Source organism: Entelurus aequoreus, linkage group LG07 (assembly GCF_033978785.1).
Source record: "Entelurus aequoreus isolate RoL-2023_Sb linkage group LG07, RoL_Eaeq_v1.1, whole genome shotgun sequence".
NCBI lineage: Eukaryota > Metazoa > Chordata > Actinopteri > Syngnathiformes > Syngnathidae > Entelurus > Entelurus aequoreus.
In genome coordinates, this window is record NC_084737.1 from 57,454,334 (window position 1) to 57,471,273 (window position 16,940).

A 16,940-nucleotide genomic window follows, 5' to 3' on the forward strand; every position below is an offset into this window, starting at 1 on the left:
TGTGAACAAATGCGTGAGCAAATTGTCCAACAGTTTAAGAACAACATTTCTCAATGAGCTATTGCAAAGAATTTAGGGATTTCACCATCTACGGTCCGTAATATCATCAAAAGTTTCGGAGAATCTGGAGAAATCACTGCCCGTGACCTTCGATCCCTCAGGTCGTTCTGCATCAAAAACCGAAATCAGTGTGTAAAGGATATCACCACATGAGCTCAGGAACACTTCAGAAAACCACTGTCAGTAACTACAGTTTGTCGCTACATCTGTAAGTGCAAGTTAAAACTCTACTATGCAAAGTGAAAGCCATTTATCAACAACACCAAGAAACGCCACCGGGTTCGCTGGGCCCGAGCTCATCTAAGATGGACTCCGGACCAAAAAGAAAAAGAACCATCCGGACTGTTGTTGGCGCAAAGTTCAAAATACAGCATCTGTGATGGTATGGGGGTGTATTAGTGCCCAAGGCATGGGTAACTTACACATCTGTGAAGGTACACACAGGTTTTGGAGCAACATATGTTGCCATCCAAGCAACGTGTTTTTCATGGACGCCCCTGCTTATTTTAGCAAGACAATACCAAGCCATATTCTGCACGTGTTACAACAGCGTGGCTTCGTTGTAAAATTGTGCAGGTACTAGACTGGCCTGCCTGTAGTCCAGACCTGTCTACCATTGAAAATAAGTGGTGCATTATGAAGCGTAAAATACGACAACAGAAACCCTGGACTGTTGAACAACTTAAGCTGCACATCAAGCAAGAATGGAAAATAATTCCACCTGAAAAGCTTAAAATATTGGTCTCCTCAGTTCCCAAACGTTTACTGAGTGTTGTTAAAAGGAAAGGCCATGTAACACAGTGGTAAAAATGCCCTTGTGCCAACTTTTTTGCAAGGTGTTGCTGCCATAAAATTCTAAGTTCAGGATTATTTGAAAAAATAATCATTCAAACATTAAATATCTTGTCTTTGCAATTGAATATAAGTTGAAAAACATTTGCAAATCAATGTATTCTGTTTTTATTTACCATTTACACAACTCCACTGGTTTTGGGTTTTGTACATTGCAATCATATATTTTTAAATTTGACTAAAAATAAAGTCCTCCTTTGACATTTAATATGAATGTATAAGTAGGGCTGCACCAATTTTTTTTTTCTTGAATTAAGAAAACTATCAATATTTTTTTTGATTTAGCTGCAGATTTTATTTATTTTTGTATCCAACTGTTTTTTTTGGTGTAGTGGTAAAACTAATTTTACGAAAGAATTCACCAGATATACACCAACAATTTTCGCCTGTGTAAAAACTTTAAATGCTTGTTGTTTGGTTGGGGATACCAAAGAAAATTACTAAAAAGAGCCGTTTTATTTCTTCCAACATCCTGGGGAATCGCCCATGAAGCCTTTTTAAGTGCTCGTGCGTTGCAGTGGTGCTGCTATGAAAAGTATTTTCTAATTTGCACATTTCACAGAGCACCTCAAAAGGCTCATTTTCAAAGGTGGTATCTGGGGGTGTTCTGATCAGGGTTTTATGCTTGCCAATCCCGAAATGCATAAGTGGTATCAGCCGATACAATCACATGTATGAACTGTACATTTTATGATTTACTTATGGTGAGAGCTATTGACTATATGGTCTGAAATAGGAACCATAAAAATCACTTACTTTGGGGAAGTGAACTAGTCGTGGGTCATACTACAAATTTGGAAATCAATCCATTGCCATGGAATTATGCGGGCAGTACTGATAAGAAAACCGATACCACTACATTTTACTTTAAAATATTTAAGATCACTAAAAGATTTATATTTAAAATGTTCAATAACAATTATAATCCGCAGAAAAACACATGAAGGCATTTTAACATCAACAAATATTAAAATATTTAATTATTATTATATAAGCAAAATCAAGTCGAAATTCACCTATCTCCAGCACTTATTCCCTAAATGTTTAAAAATTACAAAAAAAAACCCTAAAAAAAAACGGATTTTGTGAAAATAAAATAGCGATCTAATTATTAGTATCAATCATTAAGATTAAAGATTAAAGTACCAATGATTGTCACACACACACTTAGATGTGGTGAAATTTGTCCTCTGCATTTGTCCCATCCCCTTGGGGAGCAGTGGGCAGCAGCGGCGCCGCGCCCGGGAATCATTTTGGTGATTTAACCCCCAACTCCAACCCTTTGTTGCTGAGTGCCAAGCAGGGAGGTTGTGGGTCCCATTTTTATAGTCTTTGGTATACTGTTACTATCAACAACTGTGAAGTTAATTAATGGATTAGAGCACAATCAATAATTTAATCAATGTTGGAGCACAACAGTTGTCTCTGAGGCTGTAATATTATCCTCTTTCTAGACCAGAGGTGTCCAAACTTTGTAGAGGGGCCATTTTGATAATTTTTTAATAAATACAAAAAATGCTGAAACAGATATTATATATACAACTTTTATTAGTTGTATAATAATTTCTGCTTTTTCTCTTTACTTTACATTTTTACTCTCAATTTGCTTGATTTAATTTCAACAATATGGTACGGGCCAACAGAACTTGAGCTGTGTGCCGCAAATGGCCACAGAGTCACACTCTGGACACTCCTGCGCTAGACTCTATTCAATCTACTTGTGTAATTTCCTGTTAATATCCGCTTACTTTATGTTGTAAGGTAGTTCCATCTACCCGTCTGCTATTACTACTAATTGTGAGTCATTTATAAAGGCTTTGAGAATATGAAGGAAGCTGCTGAAACACTTTGAAGCCACCACACAAGTCCTATAATATAATCAACATGTTCGATATGATATGAAAAGGGGTAGGATTAAATAAGCTCTGCTTCTTCCTACTCCTTTTCTGACATGCTGTAATGCAGGGATGTCAAACATGCTGCCCGTGGGCCAGATCAGACCCGCGAACAAGTTTTATCAAGTTTTATCCGGCCTGCGAGATGTATTTGCTAAGTGTAAAATTGAGCTGCATTTTTAAATGAAAGAAACAGCTGTTTTATTGCTGGATGTCGCAATACTGTAGCAATTCTGTTAGGCAAACAAATAGTTTATACCGGGGTGAGCATATACCAAGCAAGAGGTACACGGTAAAGCGGGGCTGTGACTCCTCCCCTTTGACCAAGGTAAAACAATCAGGAGTAAAATAAACAATTGGTAACCACACTTAAAATGCTGCATGAGACACTGCACATTCATATAGTTCTGTGAAAAGTATTGTCTTTTGTGCAAATTCAAAGAAAGCGAACAGTATGTGATTTACTGCAATACTGTCAGTCTTTTAAGTTTTTGTTTTTGGTCGGTTAAAATTGTTCACACATTGCACATCTTTTATTTTTCTATCAATACACAGTGATGCCTAGAAGGCAGGGAGTAACTCAACCCTCTTCAATAGTTTCTACCTCAGTTTGTATGATTTGAGTTAGCACATGATTAATATGTGGAAATTACAATTGAGGTAGTTGATACATAAAATCGTTTTTATTTAATCTTGATTTTGTTTTTGATCAACCCTAGATGGGCTGCGATTTAAAGTTGAATTGTTTTGTAGATACATTGAGATGAAGTCTAAGTTCATTGTGTTCTTCATTGTGTTTTTGAAACTGCACCAATTTTTCCCACAGAATTTTCCTCTATCTTGAAGTGTTTTGTCAGGAGGATTATTTGTGATATGTACATTTTCAGAATGTGCTTGTTCTATTTTGGGTCAAAGTAAAACAAAGAAAACAATCTGAAGTTGTCGTAGTCATATTTTTAAGTTATTAAGTCATGATTTTACCCGTCCGGCCCACGCGGGAATAGATTTTCCTCCATGTGGCTCCTGAGCTAAAATGAATTTGACAACCCTGCTGTAATGAAACAACTGTAAATATCTGATGTATTACATCAGTGGTTCTCAAATGGGGGTACGCGTACCCCTGGGGGTACTTGAAGGTATGCCAAGGGGTACGTGAGATTTTAAAAAAAATGTCTGTCAAAAAGAACTGTGAAAAGAAATGCAACAATGCAATATTCAGTGTTGACAGCTAGACTTTTTGTGGACATGTTCCATAAATATTGATGTTAAAGATTTCTTTTTTTGTGAAGAAATGTCTAGAATTAAGTTCATGAATCCAGATGGATCTCTATTACAATCCCCAAAGAGGGCACTTTAAGTTGATGATTAATTCTATGTGTAGAAATCTTTATTTATAATTGAATCACATGTTTATTTTTCAACAAGTTTGTAGTTATTTGTATATCTTTTTTTCCAAATAGTTCAAGAAAGACCACAACAAATGAGCAATATTTTGCACTGTTATACAATGTAATAAATCAGAAACTGATGACATAGTGCTGTATTTTACTTCTTTATCTCTTTTTTTCAACCAAAAATGCTTTGCTCTGATTAGGGGGTACTTGAATTAAAAAAATGTTCACAGGGGCTACATCACTGAAAAAAGGTTGAGAACCACTGCATTACATTGTAATTGTATTGTATGCATGCTCGAAATAAACTGAACTGAACTGATTTGGGATCCCTTTAATGCAACACGATTGGTCTTGTTTGACACTGACTCTTTAATTGTGCAAAATGTATTATTATTCCAGCCGCAGCACCTGAAGAAAGGTGATACTTGTCCACATGGAGGTTGAAGTTCACAGCTGGGAAGCTGAGTGGATTGCAACTTGGAATGGCCAAGCAGCAGACACTCAGCAGGCAGAAGGTCACACGCAATCGTTTTGCCTGCACGGCATTTAATATCTCTACATGCAAACTCTGCTGTGAGAATGTTTGAAACAAATCTATTTTCCATTATTTTTTATTTTAAACGTGAGCTTCTTGAAATTATGTATCGTATGTATTCTATTTTTGCTATTAATTTCTATTGTGTTAATTGATGCTGTTCCATGATCATTGCTTTATTAATGAATAACAATGTGCACCAGAATACCAACAATAAGGTTATTGTGCACCAGAATACTTCTATTTGTTCTCTGCCGTCACTTTCTGATGCGCAAGAACTTCCACGGTTCAAACAGTTCCAACATAAAAATGTTCGGATCATTAGGGACATGAGGGCTAGTTTTTCACTCATTCCAAAAAAATATGTGACAGAAATTCCACTAAAAATGAATGAACACATTTTTCCATATTTGTTTGGATTAAAACATTCAGAATAACAGTATTCCATGTACCAAAAATGATAGAATCCCACAATTCCTTTAACACTCCTTTTATTATTAATTCTAATTTGACCTTGGAAACCTTGCCACATTTCTCAATCAATTCAAATAGTTCCCAAATTAAAACCTTTAGCTAATTCAGGTTATCAATTTTCACAAGCCCCAAAATTACGGCATTTCCTGTAATTCCGCATTTTCCAGGAATAAATGCACTCTAATCTTAGTCATTCTTCGTACTTCAACTTTTCTCAACCATATCAAACCGTAAATGATTAAAACATTCAGGCTATCAACATTCCAAAAACACATTTGCACTATCAGCATTCTAAAAACAAAAATCCACTTTTTTCAAAATTCCACATTTTCCTTTGACACAAATTCCCTTTAATCTCAAGAATTCTCAATACTTCTAATTTTTTCAACTATTATTCCAACCTTGAAATGTTCAACTTGTTCAAATTGTCAACAGTAACACATTTCTCAGTTTTTCCAGAATTCCAGATTTTGCAACCTAAAAAAAATCCCCATTTGTAAGGATTTAATTTTCCCACAGTTTCCTAACCCAGTAAAACATTTCTGCATTAAAACATTAAGACAAACAATTTTCCACATCTATAAATTCCACTTTTCCTGTAATTCCACATTTTCCATATAGTAGTTCAGCTCAGTTTCAGCTCTTTCTCCAGAAGTTGCCTTCTGTAGTAAAGAACAAAATATTTACTATTTTGCCAGTACAACTGAGACAGGTGGAACTTTCCCGACTCCCAAGTGGAATGAGAACGTTTGTGAACTCCATTAACACAAAATGAGAGATGCTGTGGGTGGTCTGCCATTATTACAGACCGTCAAACTAGGTGATCCGGAGCTGCAATTCTCTTTTAAACAATCGGGTGATTCATCCAACAAGACCATTTTGAAGCTGCTATTTTCTAATCCAGTTCTAACATACCTGTATGGCTTGTATATAGCTTTCACAAATCTTAAAGCTATTTACACAAAAGTTAAGCAGTTTTATGTTTTGCATTTTGTTCACTTACTAAATTAAAAATTTGATTGTGACCTTAAAACTGTAGTACGTATCGGACTGTGCTTAAGCTATACTGTTACACTCCTGGTGTTTCATGTCTTCTAAACATGCCTAAACCTTTTACACTAAGAGCTGCAGACTTACAAATCAAAGGATGTGGGTGCCATTTTGGTAGTTTTCACATTTCATTACAAACTTTTTTTGAATGCTTAAGAGCCGAAGCCAAACTGAAGTGCTAACAGTTAGCCTGCTGGGCAGAAACCAAACAATTAAACAAAATGAGCTAAAAAAAAAGCATGCTAAAAGTACTATGTTAAAATTAGCATGCTTAAAGTTAGCATTAGTGAAATACCAAAAAATATCACTTTGAGCTAAAAAAAAAAAACATATGCTAATGTAAGCATGCTAGAATGCTATCTGTAACATGCATCAAGTACCAAAATGTATTACTCTGAGGTGTAGACTTGAAGAATGTGTTAAAAATGCCAGTTTGCGCACGTTAGCGCGCATGAAGTACCAAAATATGACTGAGGTGTACACCTACAAAATTTGCTAAAAACAACTAGCATACTAACGTGTTAACAGGTATCATTCGTCAAGTAAAAAAAAAATTGACGCTGAGGTGTAAACCTGCCAAATTAGCAAAAAAGCGAGCGTGTTTATTTCTAAATGCTAATAATTGTGCCTTTAAAAAATTAGCTGCGGGCCACAAATGGACAATGGACACCCTTATTCTAAGGTGCGCAATTACAGTATTTATCAGTATTATCAGAGCACTTATTTTGATTGTGTGTGTGCTAAAAACGCTATGACACACCACCTCAAAAAACGATTTTCACAGGTTTTTTTTCTAAAATTCAGTCTTTTACAGCATAAGACATAACGGCAATTGCTAGGATTGTACGCTATATCGGTACTAATAAAGTTTGCGGTTCTAAGGAATTCAAAACGATACTATGCTGCTATCCCTGTGCATTACAGAATCAATTTTAAACTCCTTTTATTTGTTTTTAAATGTCTAAACAACCTCGCGCCAACATATCTCTCCGACCTCCTTCAGCCTTACTGCCCCACCCGATCTCTAAGATCAGCCGATCAGCTGCTACTGACGGTCCCGGACACAAGGCTGAAGCTTAGAGGTGACAGAGCTTTCGCTGCTGCTGCTCCCAAGCTCTGGAACGACCTACCTCTGAGTGTTAGACAAGCCTCCTCTCTTCCTGTTTTTAAATCTCTCTTAAAAACATACTTTTATTCCATGGCTTTTAGAGTGATATCCATCCTGCAATGGCGCCCCATAATACACCTGCAGTGAACCTGTTTTTATATTTTATTTATTTATTTTTTATCGTGTTCTGTTTGTATTGTGTTGTGTTGTGTTTGCTCGGTTCTCGTATTATCTTTTAACCTGCCCATTGTACAGCACTTTGGCTACCCCTGTGGTAAATTTTAAATGTGCTTTATAAATAAAGTTGATTTGATTTGATTTGATTTATACTATGCTATTTTATTTGGTACATATTGAAATGATAAGTGTGACCAGTAGATGGCAGTCATACATAAGAAATACGTGTAGACTGCAATATGACTCAAATAAACAACACCAACATTGTATATGTTCCATTTAAAATATAGAACATTACACACAACGCTCAAAAATCTATCAAAATCTTTTAGTACGATTTTGGTAAGCTATGAAGCCGCACCGCTTGATGGATTGTACTGTGCTTCAACATACGAGTATTGACTAGACCTGCTCATCGGAAGTGCGCCTTATAATCCTGTGCGCCCTATGGTCCGGAAAATATGATAATTGTATTAAATAGTTAATGAATCAGGTATGTATGTATACAGAATTATGCAAATATGTTTGAGTAAAACGTGAAAATGTTGCAGCCATACCTTGCCTCACTTTGGCAAGATAATAAAATGTTACCTCCAGAGTTTTGCATTTTCCATCCAGGCGGCTGCACAGGCGCTGGTAGTTAGCCTTCAGCACATCCAGCTCTGAACGCAGTGCGTCATGTGCCGTGGGAGGCGCCTTGGCGATAAAACTATTCACGCTGTCAGTCAGAAGTTTCACCTTGAGCTCTTTGGAGTTAACCTCTTCCTGAGCCCTCTGAAAAATGCAAAGACACTTTAGGTCAAAGTAAGAATGCACACAGTGTGGAGGAAGATGTGAGCTTAATAGAGGGACTAAGAGAAAGATGCACCAACCAACAAATCATGCTTGACAAAGCTGTAGAGTGCAACTTTGGGTACTCATTCACAGGCTGGCCGATTGTAAGGCGATAGCGCCTCAACAATTACAGTTGAGGTACACACTTGCACGTGCAGAATGTGAGCGTGTGTGTGTGCGTGTACACGCATGTGTATGCAGGGATTTGGCTGACAATGACTGACAGACACACAAACACGCGTCCGCACAGCATACCATATAGTTAACTGACTGTATTGCAATCCCTCCTCCACAGCTCCATATCACAAATATCAATTATACTGTAGAAAAACTCCATACCTAAGGATACATTTTGTCGAGAACATGTCAATACATTGTTATTGTATTAAACTAACTAGATAATATTTTATTTACATGACGGCATGTCATTTCTGTCTCTATATGGTCACATTTATAATGTATCCCTGTTCTCTGAAACAACTAATTAAATGACATGTTGTGGAGGTGAACGATTGATGAGGCAGGAGCCGAAGATAAAAAGCATCAATCCTTTACTTAATACTTAGACAGTTACAACAGGAACAGCTCAACGGCTCGACTAGTGACTTTCTTGTCCCCTTTAACCCTGAACCGGAAATACTATCCTCTTGGTAAATATCTATTTCTATATATATACCTATTAGACTTAGACTTAGACAAGCTTTATTGATCCACAAGGGAAATTGTTCCACACAGTAGCTCAGTTACAAAGGATGGAAAGGGTAAGGATGGAAAATATAATGCACACAAGGGCACAAAAAGAGGGCGAAAACAAAATGTATAAAGTACACAAAAAATTTACCATAGTAGCAATATAAAATATAACATATATGTGATATTTATGTGATATATTGGGGCGGCGTGGCGAAGTTGGTAGAGTGGCCGTGCCAGCAATCGGAGGGTTGCTGGTTACTGGGGTTCAATCCCCACCTTCTACCATCCTAGTCACGTCCTTTGTATCCTTGGGCAAGACACTTCACCCTTGCTCCTGATGGCTGCTGGTTAGCGCCTTGCATGGCAGCTCCCGCCATCAGTGTGTGAATGTGTGTGTGAATGGGTGAATGTGGAAATACTGTCAAAGCGCTTTGAGTACCTTGAAGGTAGAAAAGCGCTATACAAGTATAACCCATTTATTATTTATATTTACATATTATATATATAGTGTATAATATATACTGATATATTATATGATTATATTATATTTTTATATAATATATAAAATATATAACAAATCCCAATTACCATGTACAATATTACAGCATATGTAACAGCTGCAGCAAAAAAAAAAGGGCAGCATAAAATAGAGAGTAGAGCCAGCAGAAAATATACATTATAAACAAAAGAGAGGTAGCTAAAATAGAAGCAGTCAGGTAATAGACAGATATCATCTATTGCTGTATGGCGAGACGGAGTGCGGAATGAAGGAGTGATTACCACACAGGCCCCATCAGAATTCACCAAGATTAACAACAATTTACACAACAATCTACACATGTAACAGTCCACGCTGCAAAATGAGCAGAGCAGTCCTGTATGTGTGGCACAGGATACCGGTCAGGGGTGGTGGCAATGTTCAAACGCCGAAAATGGCCGCAAGGGCGCCACCTTCCATCAGCCTTGGCCACCTTGTGCATAGGGGACACCCACGGGCTGATGGAAAGATGCACAATGCCTGGACTTTCAATGGTGGTAAACTCCTGTCTAGCGATTGCCAGCTTGGCTGAGTGGAGGCGTCTTGCCGGTGTGTAGACTGGTGAGCCTACTGTGGTAATGAAATACTCCACGCCATGCTTGGCCACTGCAGATGAAAAAGTAGGTGTGGTGAATTCTGGAAACTTGGCAAGCAAATTTTGATACGGGTCGTCAGCGACAGGTGCCCTTGCCACTCAAAGTACTCCCCCGCCCCCATCCGAGCTTACAGGGGTAAAAAGCAAAAGAGAGGGCCTCGATCAGACGACAATTTGTAACACCCACCAACAGTCTAAATGCACAGAGGATGTCGGCCACCAGGAGCGGCGTAGACCACAGCCATAACAAAATCCCATCCAAAACGTCATCCACCAAAACACACTACCGCATGCCAAGTCCCGTAGGTGCATATGGGTGTGCCGTTCGTGGCATCCATTGGCGGTCCGTGTGCCTCAGCCATCGTGTGCCCCTCTGTGCGGGCAGAATGCTACGCTGTGCACCTGAATCGACCAACAGCCGCCTGCCAGACAGGACATCTGTGACACACAACAACTTAGAGTGCCGGCCAGCGCTCACAGCTGCTAATGAACGCCGGTCATGGTGTTTCCCTGCACCACAAATGTGTATGTTTTGCGACATTGCTTGGCTATAGCTCCACACCTGGCATAATAGTAGCACCACCCCAGCTGCCATGACGTCAGTGTTCTTTGGTGTTGGGGCCGGGGCGCCCTGGTAGGGAAGCAGCGCATGGACGAACTGCTGCCGGTTAGTGTGAAAAATCCTGTCTGCCTCCATAGACACGGCTCGGTAATCTTTTGGTCGAAGAGAGGGGACAGCTGGCTCGCGTGGTGTGCACCGGTACCAGTAGCTGACGTAGGAAGATGTGTACAAACAGGAACGAGGGGTCTGCCGAGCCCAGCAAGCACTCATTCCATTAACTCAGAAGGTCTGCTATTGCTGAGGCCATTCAGGGGACACCAAGCGGTCTGCCTTTTCGATCAAGCGGTCAGCCTTAAAAAGAACACTTTGAGTGCGTCGTACTCCAACAGCGTACGACTCTGGTCGTTGTAGATGCATCCAGCGTGGCCACAACATGGAAGTATTTTGTCCCATCTTGCGTAATTCCTCTCAGGTGCAACTGCGCTTTGATATGCTGGAACCAAGGGTGTGGATTGTTCTGACAAAAGTCAGGCAATTTGAATTTTCGCTGCACATTTATAGCTCTGACATTAGCGCGGGTCCAGCTGCATTGTCCCTGTTGTTGTCGTTTGACATCGCTCCCGTTCGGGGTCACCAATGTGGAGGTGTTAGATTGATGAGGCAGGAGCCGAAGATAAAGTGCATCAATCCTCTACTTTGCACTTAGACAGTTACAACAGGAACAGCTCAACAGCTCGACTAGTGTCGACAAGACCAAAGAGATCATCGTTGACTTCAGGAAGCACCAGTCCAGCCACGCTCCACTCTTCATCAACGGCACAGCGGTGGAGATGGTAAGCAGCACCAAGTTCCTGGGGGTGCAGATAACTGACAATATATCCTGGTCCCTACATACCGGAGCTCTTGTAAAAAGAGCTCAGCAGCGCATGCACTTTTTGTGTCGGATGAAAAGAGCACAGCTCCCTCCCCCCATTCTCACCACATTCTACAGAGGCACTATAGAGAGCCTGCTGACCAACAGCATCTCTGTCTGGACTGGAGCCTGCATTGCCTCAGACTGGAAGTCTCTCCAGAGAGTGGTGAGGACGGCGGAAAAGATCATCAGGACTCCTCTTCCTCCTATCCAGGAGATCGCAAAAAGCCGCTGCCTGACCAGGGCTCAGAATATCTGCAAAGACTCTTCCCACCCCCACCAAGGACTGTTTTCACTGCTGGACTCTAAAAAGAGGTTCCACAGCCTCCGAAGCAGATTGTAACAGCTTCTTCCCTCAGGCTGTAAGACTCTTGAACGCATCATAAAAATCCCCTCAACTCCCCCCAAAATGGATTAACTCGCTGGAAAAAAAAAGACAATATAACATTCATCCATAAACGTGGACGCATGTGAAAAAGTGCAATATATTTATCTGTACAGTAACCTTTTTATTTATTTATATATGCACCTTATTGCTTTTTTATATATGCACCTTATTGCTTTTTTATCCTGCACTACCATGAGCTAATGAAATTAAATTTCGTTCTTATCTGTACTGTAATGTTCAAATTTGAATGACAATAAAAAGGAAGTCTAAGTCTTGTCTAGTGATTTTCTTGACCCCTTTAACCCAAAACCGAAAATACTATCCTCTTAGTGAATATCTCTCTCTATTTATATACCTATTGTGATCACCACAATATCATTACTTGTGGGGATTAATTTCAAGTATTTCTATTGCTTTCCATTGTGAAAATTTGTGACATTTAACTGTGGATGAGTGAGTGATTGCAAAACAGTTGGCTAAGCTCTGCGCGTGCATGTGTGCAGTCCAAATATAACTGTTAAGGAGCGATCACATTAGAGTTGGCTATGCTATGTGTGTGCATGCTGATGCAGATATCGCTTATATCAATTATCAGCCCAATCCACGAGCACTCCAAATGTAACCGTAAAGGAGGGATCACATTACAGTGGACTTAGCTCTCTTGCAGGCTCATGACTTTGTGCATTATCTTAAAAAGTCCTTTTAACGTCTCTAATGTTATCATTAATAACTGGTATAACAACTGATCCATGACTTGGCTAGGTTGCGTGCACGCATTACCGTGGCCTGGTTCATCTCCTCTTCCAATCGTGCCAGTGGTCAAAACGTGCACTGAAGTTAAGCGCTAAATTTGCCAAACATGCCAGAAAAATGGGCCCAAGCATGGATTGAATGGTACACCCGTAAAAGACTTTAGTAAGCAAATCGGGTTGGTCTTTGTCCTAAAGTGAAAATGTGTACAGTCTGTCACATACCTTAAGTTCCTCCACTGCTTTGCGTAGCTCTTCGGGTGTCTTGTAAGTGAAATCTCTCTCCAAGTAGTCTTCCTCAGCCTGGTTTATCCACTCTTGCATCTCCTGCATTTCCTTCCTCAGAGCCATGGTCTTATCCAGGCCGCCTTTCAGAGCTGACTTCTTAGCATAAGCCTTTATGGAAACATCACATGTGGAACAAATGATGCCTCGCAGATGTTGGCCTTGTGAAGGCTTGTTGTACCCACCTGTTTGCAAACATTCTCCCATTGGGCGTTCAGTTCATCCAGCTCCTTCTGAATGTGGATGGCGAAAGGTGGCTCCGCCTCCTTCTTTAGCTGCAGGCCCACTTCGTTGATTCCGTTGACGCTGGGCTGGATGGTGTGGATGTCGTTCACCAGGGCCTAGACAATAAAAATTGGTTAGAGTTTGAGTTGTTCAACTCAGGATGAGGCGCAGGAGTCGGGCTGACCGTGCATTGTTCCAGTTGCTTCTCAAGCGCTTCCGAGTCTCCCAGCGCTGGCCATTCCTCATTCAGGAAGATGTCCACGTCCGCCATCCACTTCTTCAGCGTCTTCACGTCATTCTAAATAGATGAGTTACGTCACTGCTGATAGATTGTCGGGTCGTCACAATAAAAGCATTCTCCTGCCTTGCTTTACCTGAATTGTTATCAGTTCTAACACAAACAAAAAATGTCTTTAAAATGACGTTTAAAGGCCTACTGAAATGAGATTTTCTTATTTAAACGGGGATAGCAGGTCCATTCTATGTGTCATACTTGACCATTTCGCGATATTGCCATATTTTTGCTGAAAGGATTTAGTAGAGAACATCGACGATAAAGTTTGCAACTTTTGGTCGCTGATAAAAAAGCCTTGCCTGTACCGGAAGTAGCGTGACGTCACAGGTTGCGGAGTTCCTCACATCTGCACATTGTTTACAATCATGGCCACCAGCAGCGAGAGCGATTCGGACCGAGAAAGCGACAATTACCCCATTATTTTGAACGAGGATGAAAGATTTGTGGATGAGGAAAGTGAGAGTGAAGGATTAGAGGGCAGTGGAAGCGATTCAGATAGGGAAGATGCTGGGAGAGGCGGGTGGCACCTGATATTCAGCTGGGAATGACTAAAACAGTAAATAAACACAAGACATATATATACTCTATTAGCCACAACACAACCAGGCTTATATTTAATATGCCACAAATTAATCCCGCATAACAAACACCTCCCCCCTCCCGTCCATATAACCCGCCAATACAAATCAAACACCCGCACAACACACTCAATCCCACAGCCCAAAGTACCGTTCACCTCCGCAAAGTTCATACAGCACATATATTTCCCCAAAGTTACGTACGTGACATGCACATAGCGGCGCGCACGTACGGGCAGGCGATCAAATGTTTGGAAGCCGCAGCTGTGTACTCACGGTAGCGCGTATCCAACTCAAAGTTCTCCTGGTAAGAGTCTCTGTTGTCCCAGTTCTCCACAGGCCAATGGTAAAGCTTGACTGTCATATTTCGGGAATGTAAACAATGAAACACCGGCTACGTGTTTATGTTGCTGCAGCCGGCCACTAATACACCGCTTCCCACCTACAGCTTTCTTCTTTGCTGTCTTCATTGTTCATTAAACAAATTGCAAAAGATTCACCAACACAGATGTCCAGAATACTGTGGAATTTTGCAATGAAAACAGACTTAATAGCTGGCCACAATGGTGTCCCAAAATGTCCGCTACAACCTGTGATGTCACGCGCAAACGTCATCATACCGAGACGTTTTCAGCAGGATATTTTGCGGGAAATTTAAAATTGCACTTTACTAATCTAACCCGGCCGTATTGGCATGTGTTGCAATGTTAATATTTCATCATTGATATATAAACTATCAGACTGCGTGGTCGGTAGTAGTGGGTTTCAGTAGGCCTTTAAGGACATTCAGACTTTTGGTGTGAGGTGGGGTGCACCCTGTACTGGTCAACAATTACATGACACATACAGGCAGCCCTCGCTTTAAGTCGTTTTTTGGTAGGACGCACTCCCATAAAATATTTATATTCTTCAAAAAGAAATAGAAAACTACTTTCTGCGTGTGGCAGAAGAATACATAGGAGATCACACTGAGGAAGGAAAACGTCACTTTTGTTCTTTTTGTTTTTAACTTATTTTTTTCTTCACTTTGTCTCCCTGGATCAGACTCTTATAATGGCCTTGTGTCAAAGAAAATGAAAGAGAAAGTGAAGTAAAGTAAGACATGGTAGAATGTTCAAGAAGCGTAGAAATCAACATTAGTTGAAGGATAAAGGTGGTATCTTTGAACATCTGCTTCTATGAAATGGACAGTGATAACTAAGCAGCGTAGTGATCTTTCCCTTTTTTCATTCAGTGTGCTAGACATAAATGGTATTAAGGAATTGTTGGTGTTTCATTTCATTAAGTTTTATACTGTAATCCAAAACATTTAAAGCAAATATAATTGTAGATGACAACCTGCTATTTCAAAAACCGTTTTTGTTGAATTTGCTTTTTTGTCTAAATTATTCCTGAATATCCGACCTCAATACTTAAATGTTTCAGTGTGGCTCTGATCCTCCTCTATGAAGTTTAGTTTTTTTTAGAAAATATGATGGATGCCTGAAAGAAAATTAGCCGCAGGTAAAAAAACTAAAGGGTATCTGTAATGCTCAGGACATTGAATCGACCACAACTGGACTGTTCAGATTAGATTTAGACAAACTGGGAAATTGTTTGACACAGTAGCTCAATTACAAGAGATTGTCTTAGAAGACGTTTGGCCTCTCATCCGGGCAGGCTTCCTCAGTTCTTGCTCAGTGACTTAGATAGGACAGCTCTGATTCAAGGGTCTGGTGCTGTATCTAAGGTATTTATCGGCTACAAGAGAGAACATGCCCAGACAAGGATGATTTTGCTCTAATCTGGTGCAAAACGACAGAGGATACAAAATGAGCTGGATGAGAATAATCGCAGGTATTTGCGATGGTACTGTGAAGTAAAATAGCCAGTGTTATGATTGTCATATTTCGGGGAATTAAATTGCAACTTTTAAATACATTTCAGAAGTAATTGGCTGTGTGGTCGAGTCTCACCTCAAATTGCATGAGTTTAGCCATGAGCTCCTTAATGGTCTTTGCATTGTCCGTCAGAGTTGTGCTGAGTCGCCTCCAGCGTGACATGATGCTGTCCATCTCAGTGCGATACCTACACAAGTACCAATAACAGTGCTCTTTTCATTTTGTTCTACCTGAGTAGAGTTGCCCTCTGACAAGCATGTATCAGAATCCACACTGGCTCTTACTTCTGGCAAATTTCAGGTGGAGCTTTCTGGAAGACCTGCTCCACAGTTGATGTCAGGTAGTCTACCTCTCCTTGGTGACTGGTCAGCGCCACCTGGAGTGCCTGTGGAAGTCAGATAAGGAAATATAGCTGCTTGCCATAGCAACACATTGCAATGATAATTTTCTATGATTTTTGATATTCTTTATGGATGACTTGTAGGATTATCTCACACCCCAACCTCCTTGGTAAATATTATCCAACATTAACAGCAGTTTTAGTACTCGGCTGTAACATTATATTCGACAATAAATGATAAATTATTTATTTCAACATCTGTATTCATTCATTATATAAGGTTTCTGTCAATGTTTTACTCCTAATAGATATTCATTTATCTTTAATCATAAAATTAGATCTGCTTCTTTCTACTCTTTTTCTGACACATTGATGTGTGTCATACTATTATAACTGTCTATATAGCTAGCCATTGCTTGAACAGTTACTTGGGACATTGGCCTGAATTGGCGATCATGATTTTTGTGCCTGCAGCAGTTTGTTGACATGATTTTCCTCCATGTTTTATCAAAATTATTGT

The 16,940-nt window shown here is 39.9% G+C and overlaps 1 protein-coding gene across 6 annotated transcripts in view; it reads right to left on the minus strand.

Annotated features, from left to right (window-relative positions):
• Window positions 1-16,940, minus strand: part of dmd (dystrophin) — a 565,648-nt gene that overhangs the window by 239,378 nt on the left and 309,330 nt on the right. For all 6 annotated transcript variants that reach the window (XM_062054060.1, XM_062054059.1, XM_062054057.1 and 3 more), the window contains 6 exons: window positions 16,365-16,465; window positions 16,156-16,267; window positions 13,512-13,625; window positions 13,288-13,443; window positions 13,043-13,213; window positions 8,137-8,319 (listed from right to left, as the gene is read on the minus strand). In XM_062054060.1, coding sequence (XP_061910044.1) covers window positions 8,137-8,319; window positions 13,043-13,213; window positions 13,288-13,443; window positions 13,512-13,625; window positions 16,156-16,267; window positions 16,365-16,465 — 837 coding nt within the window. The remainder of the gene's footprint in view (window positions 1-8,136; window positions 8,320-13,042; window positions 13,214-13,287; window positions 13,444-13,511; window positions 13,626-16,155; window positions 16,268-16,364; window positions 16,466-16,940) is intronic.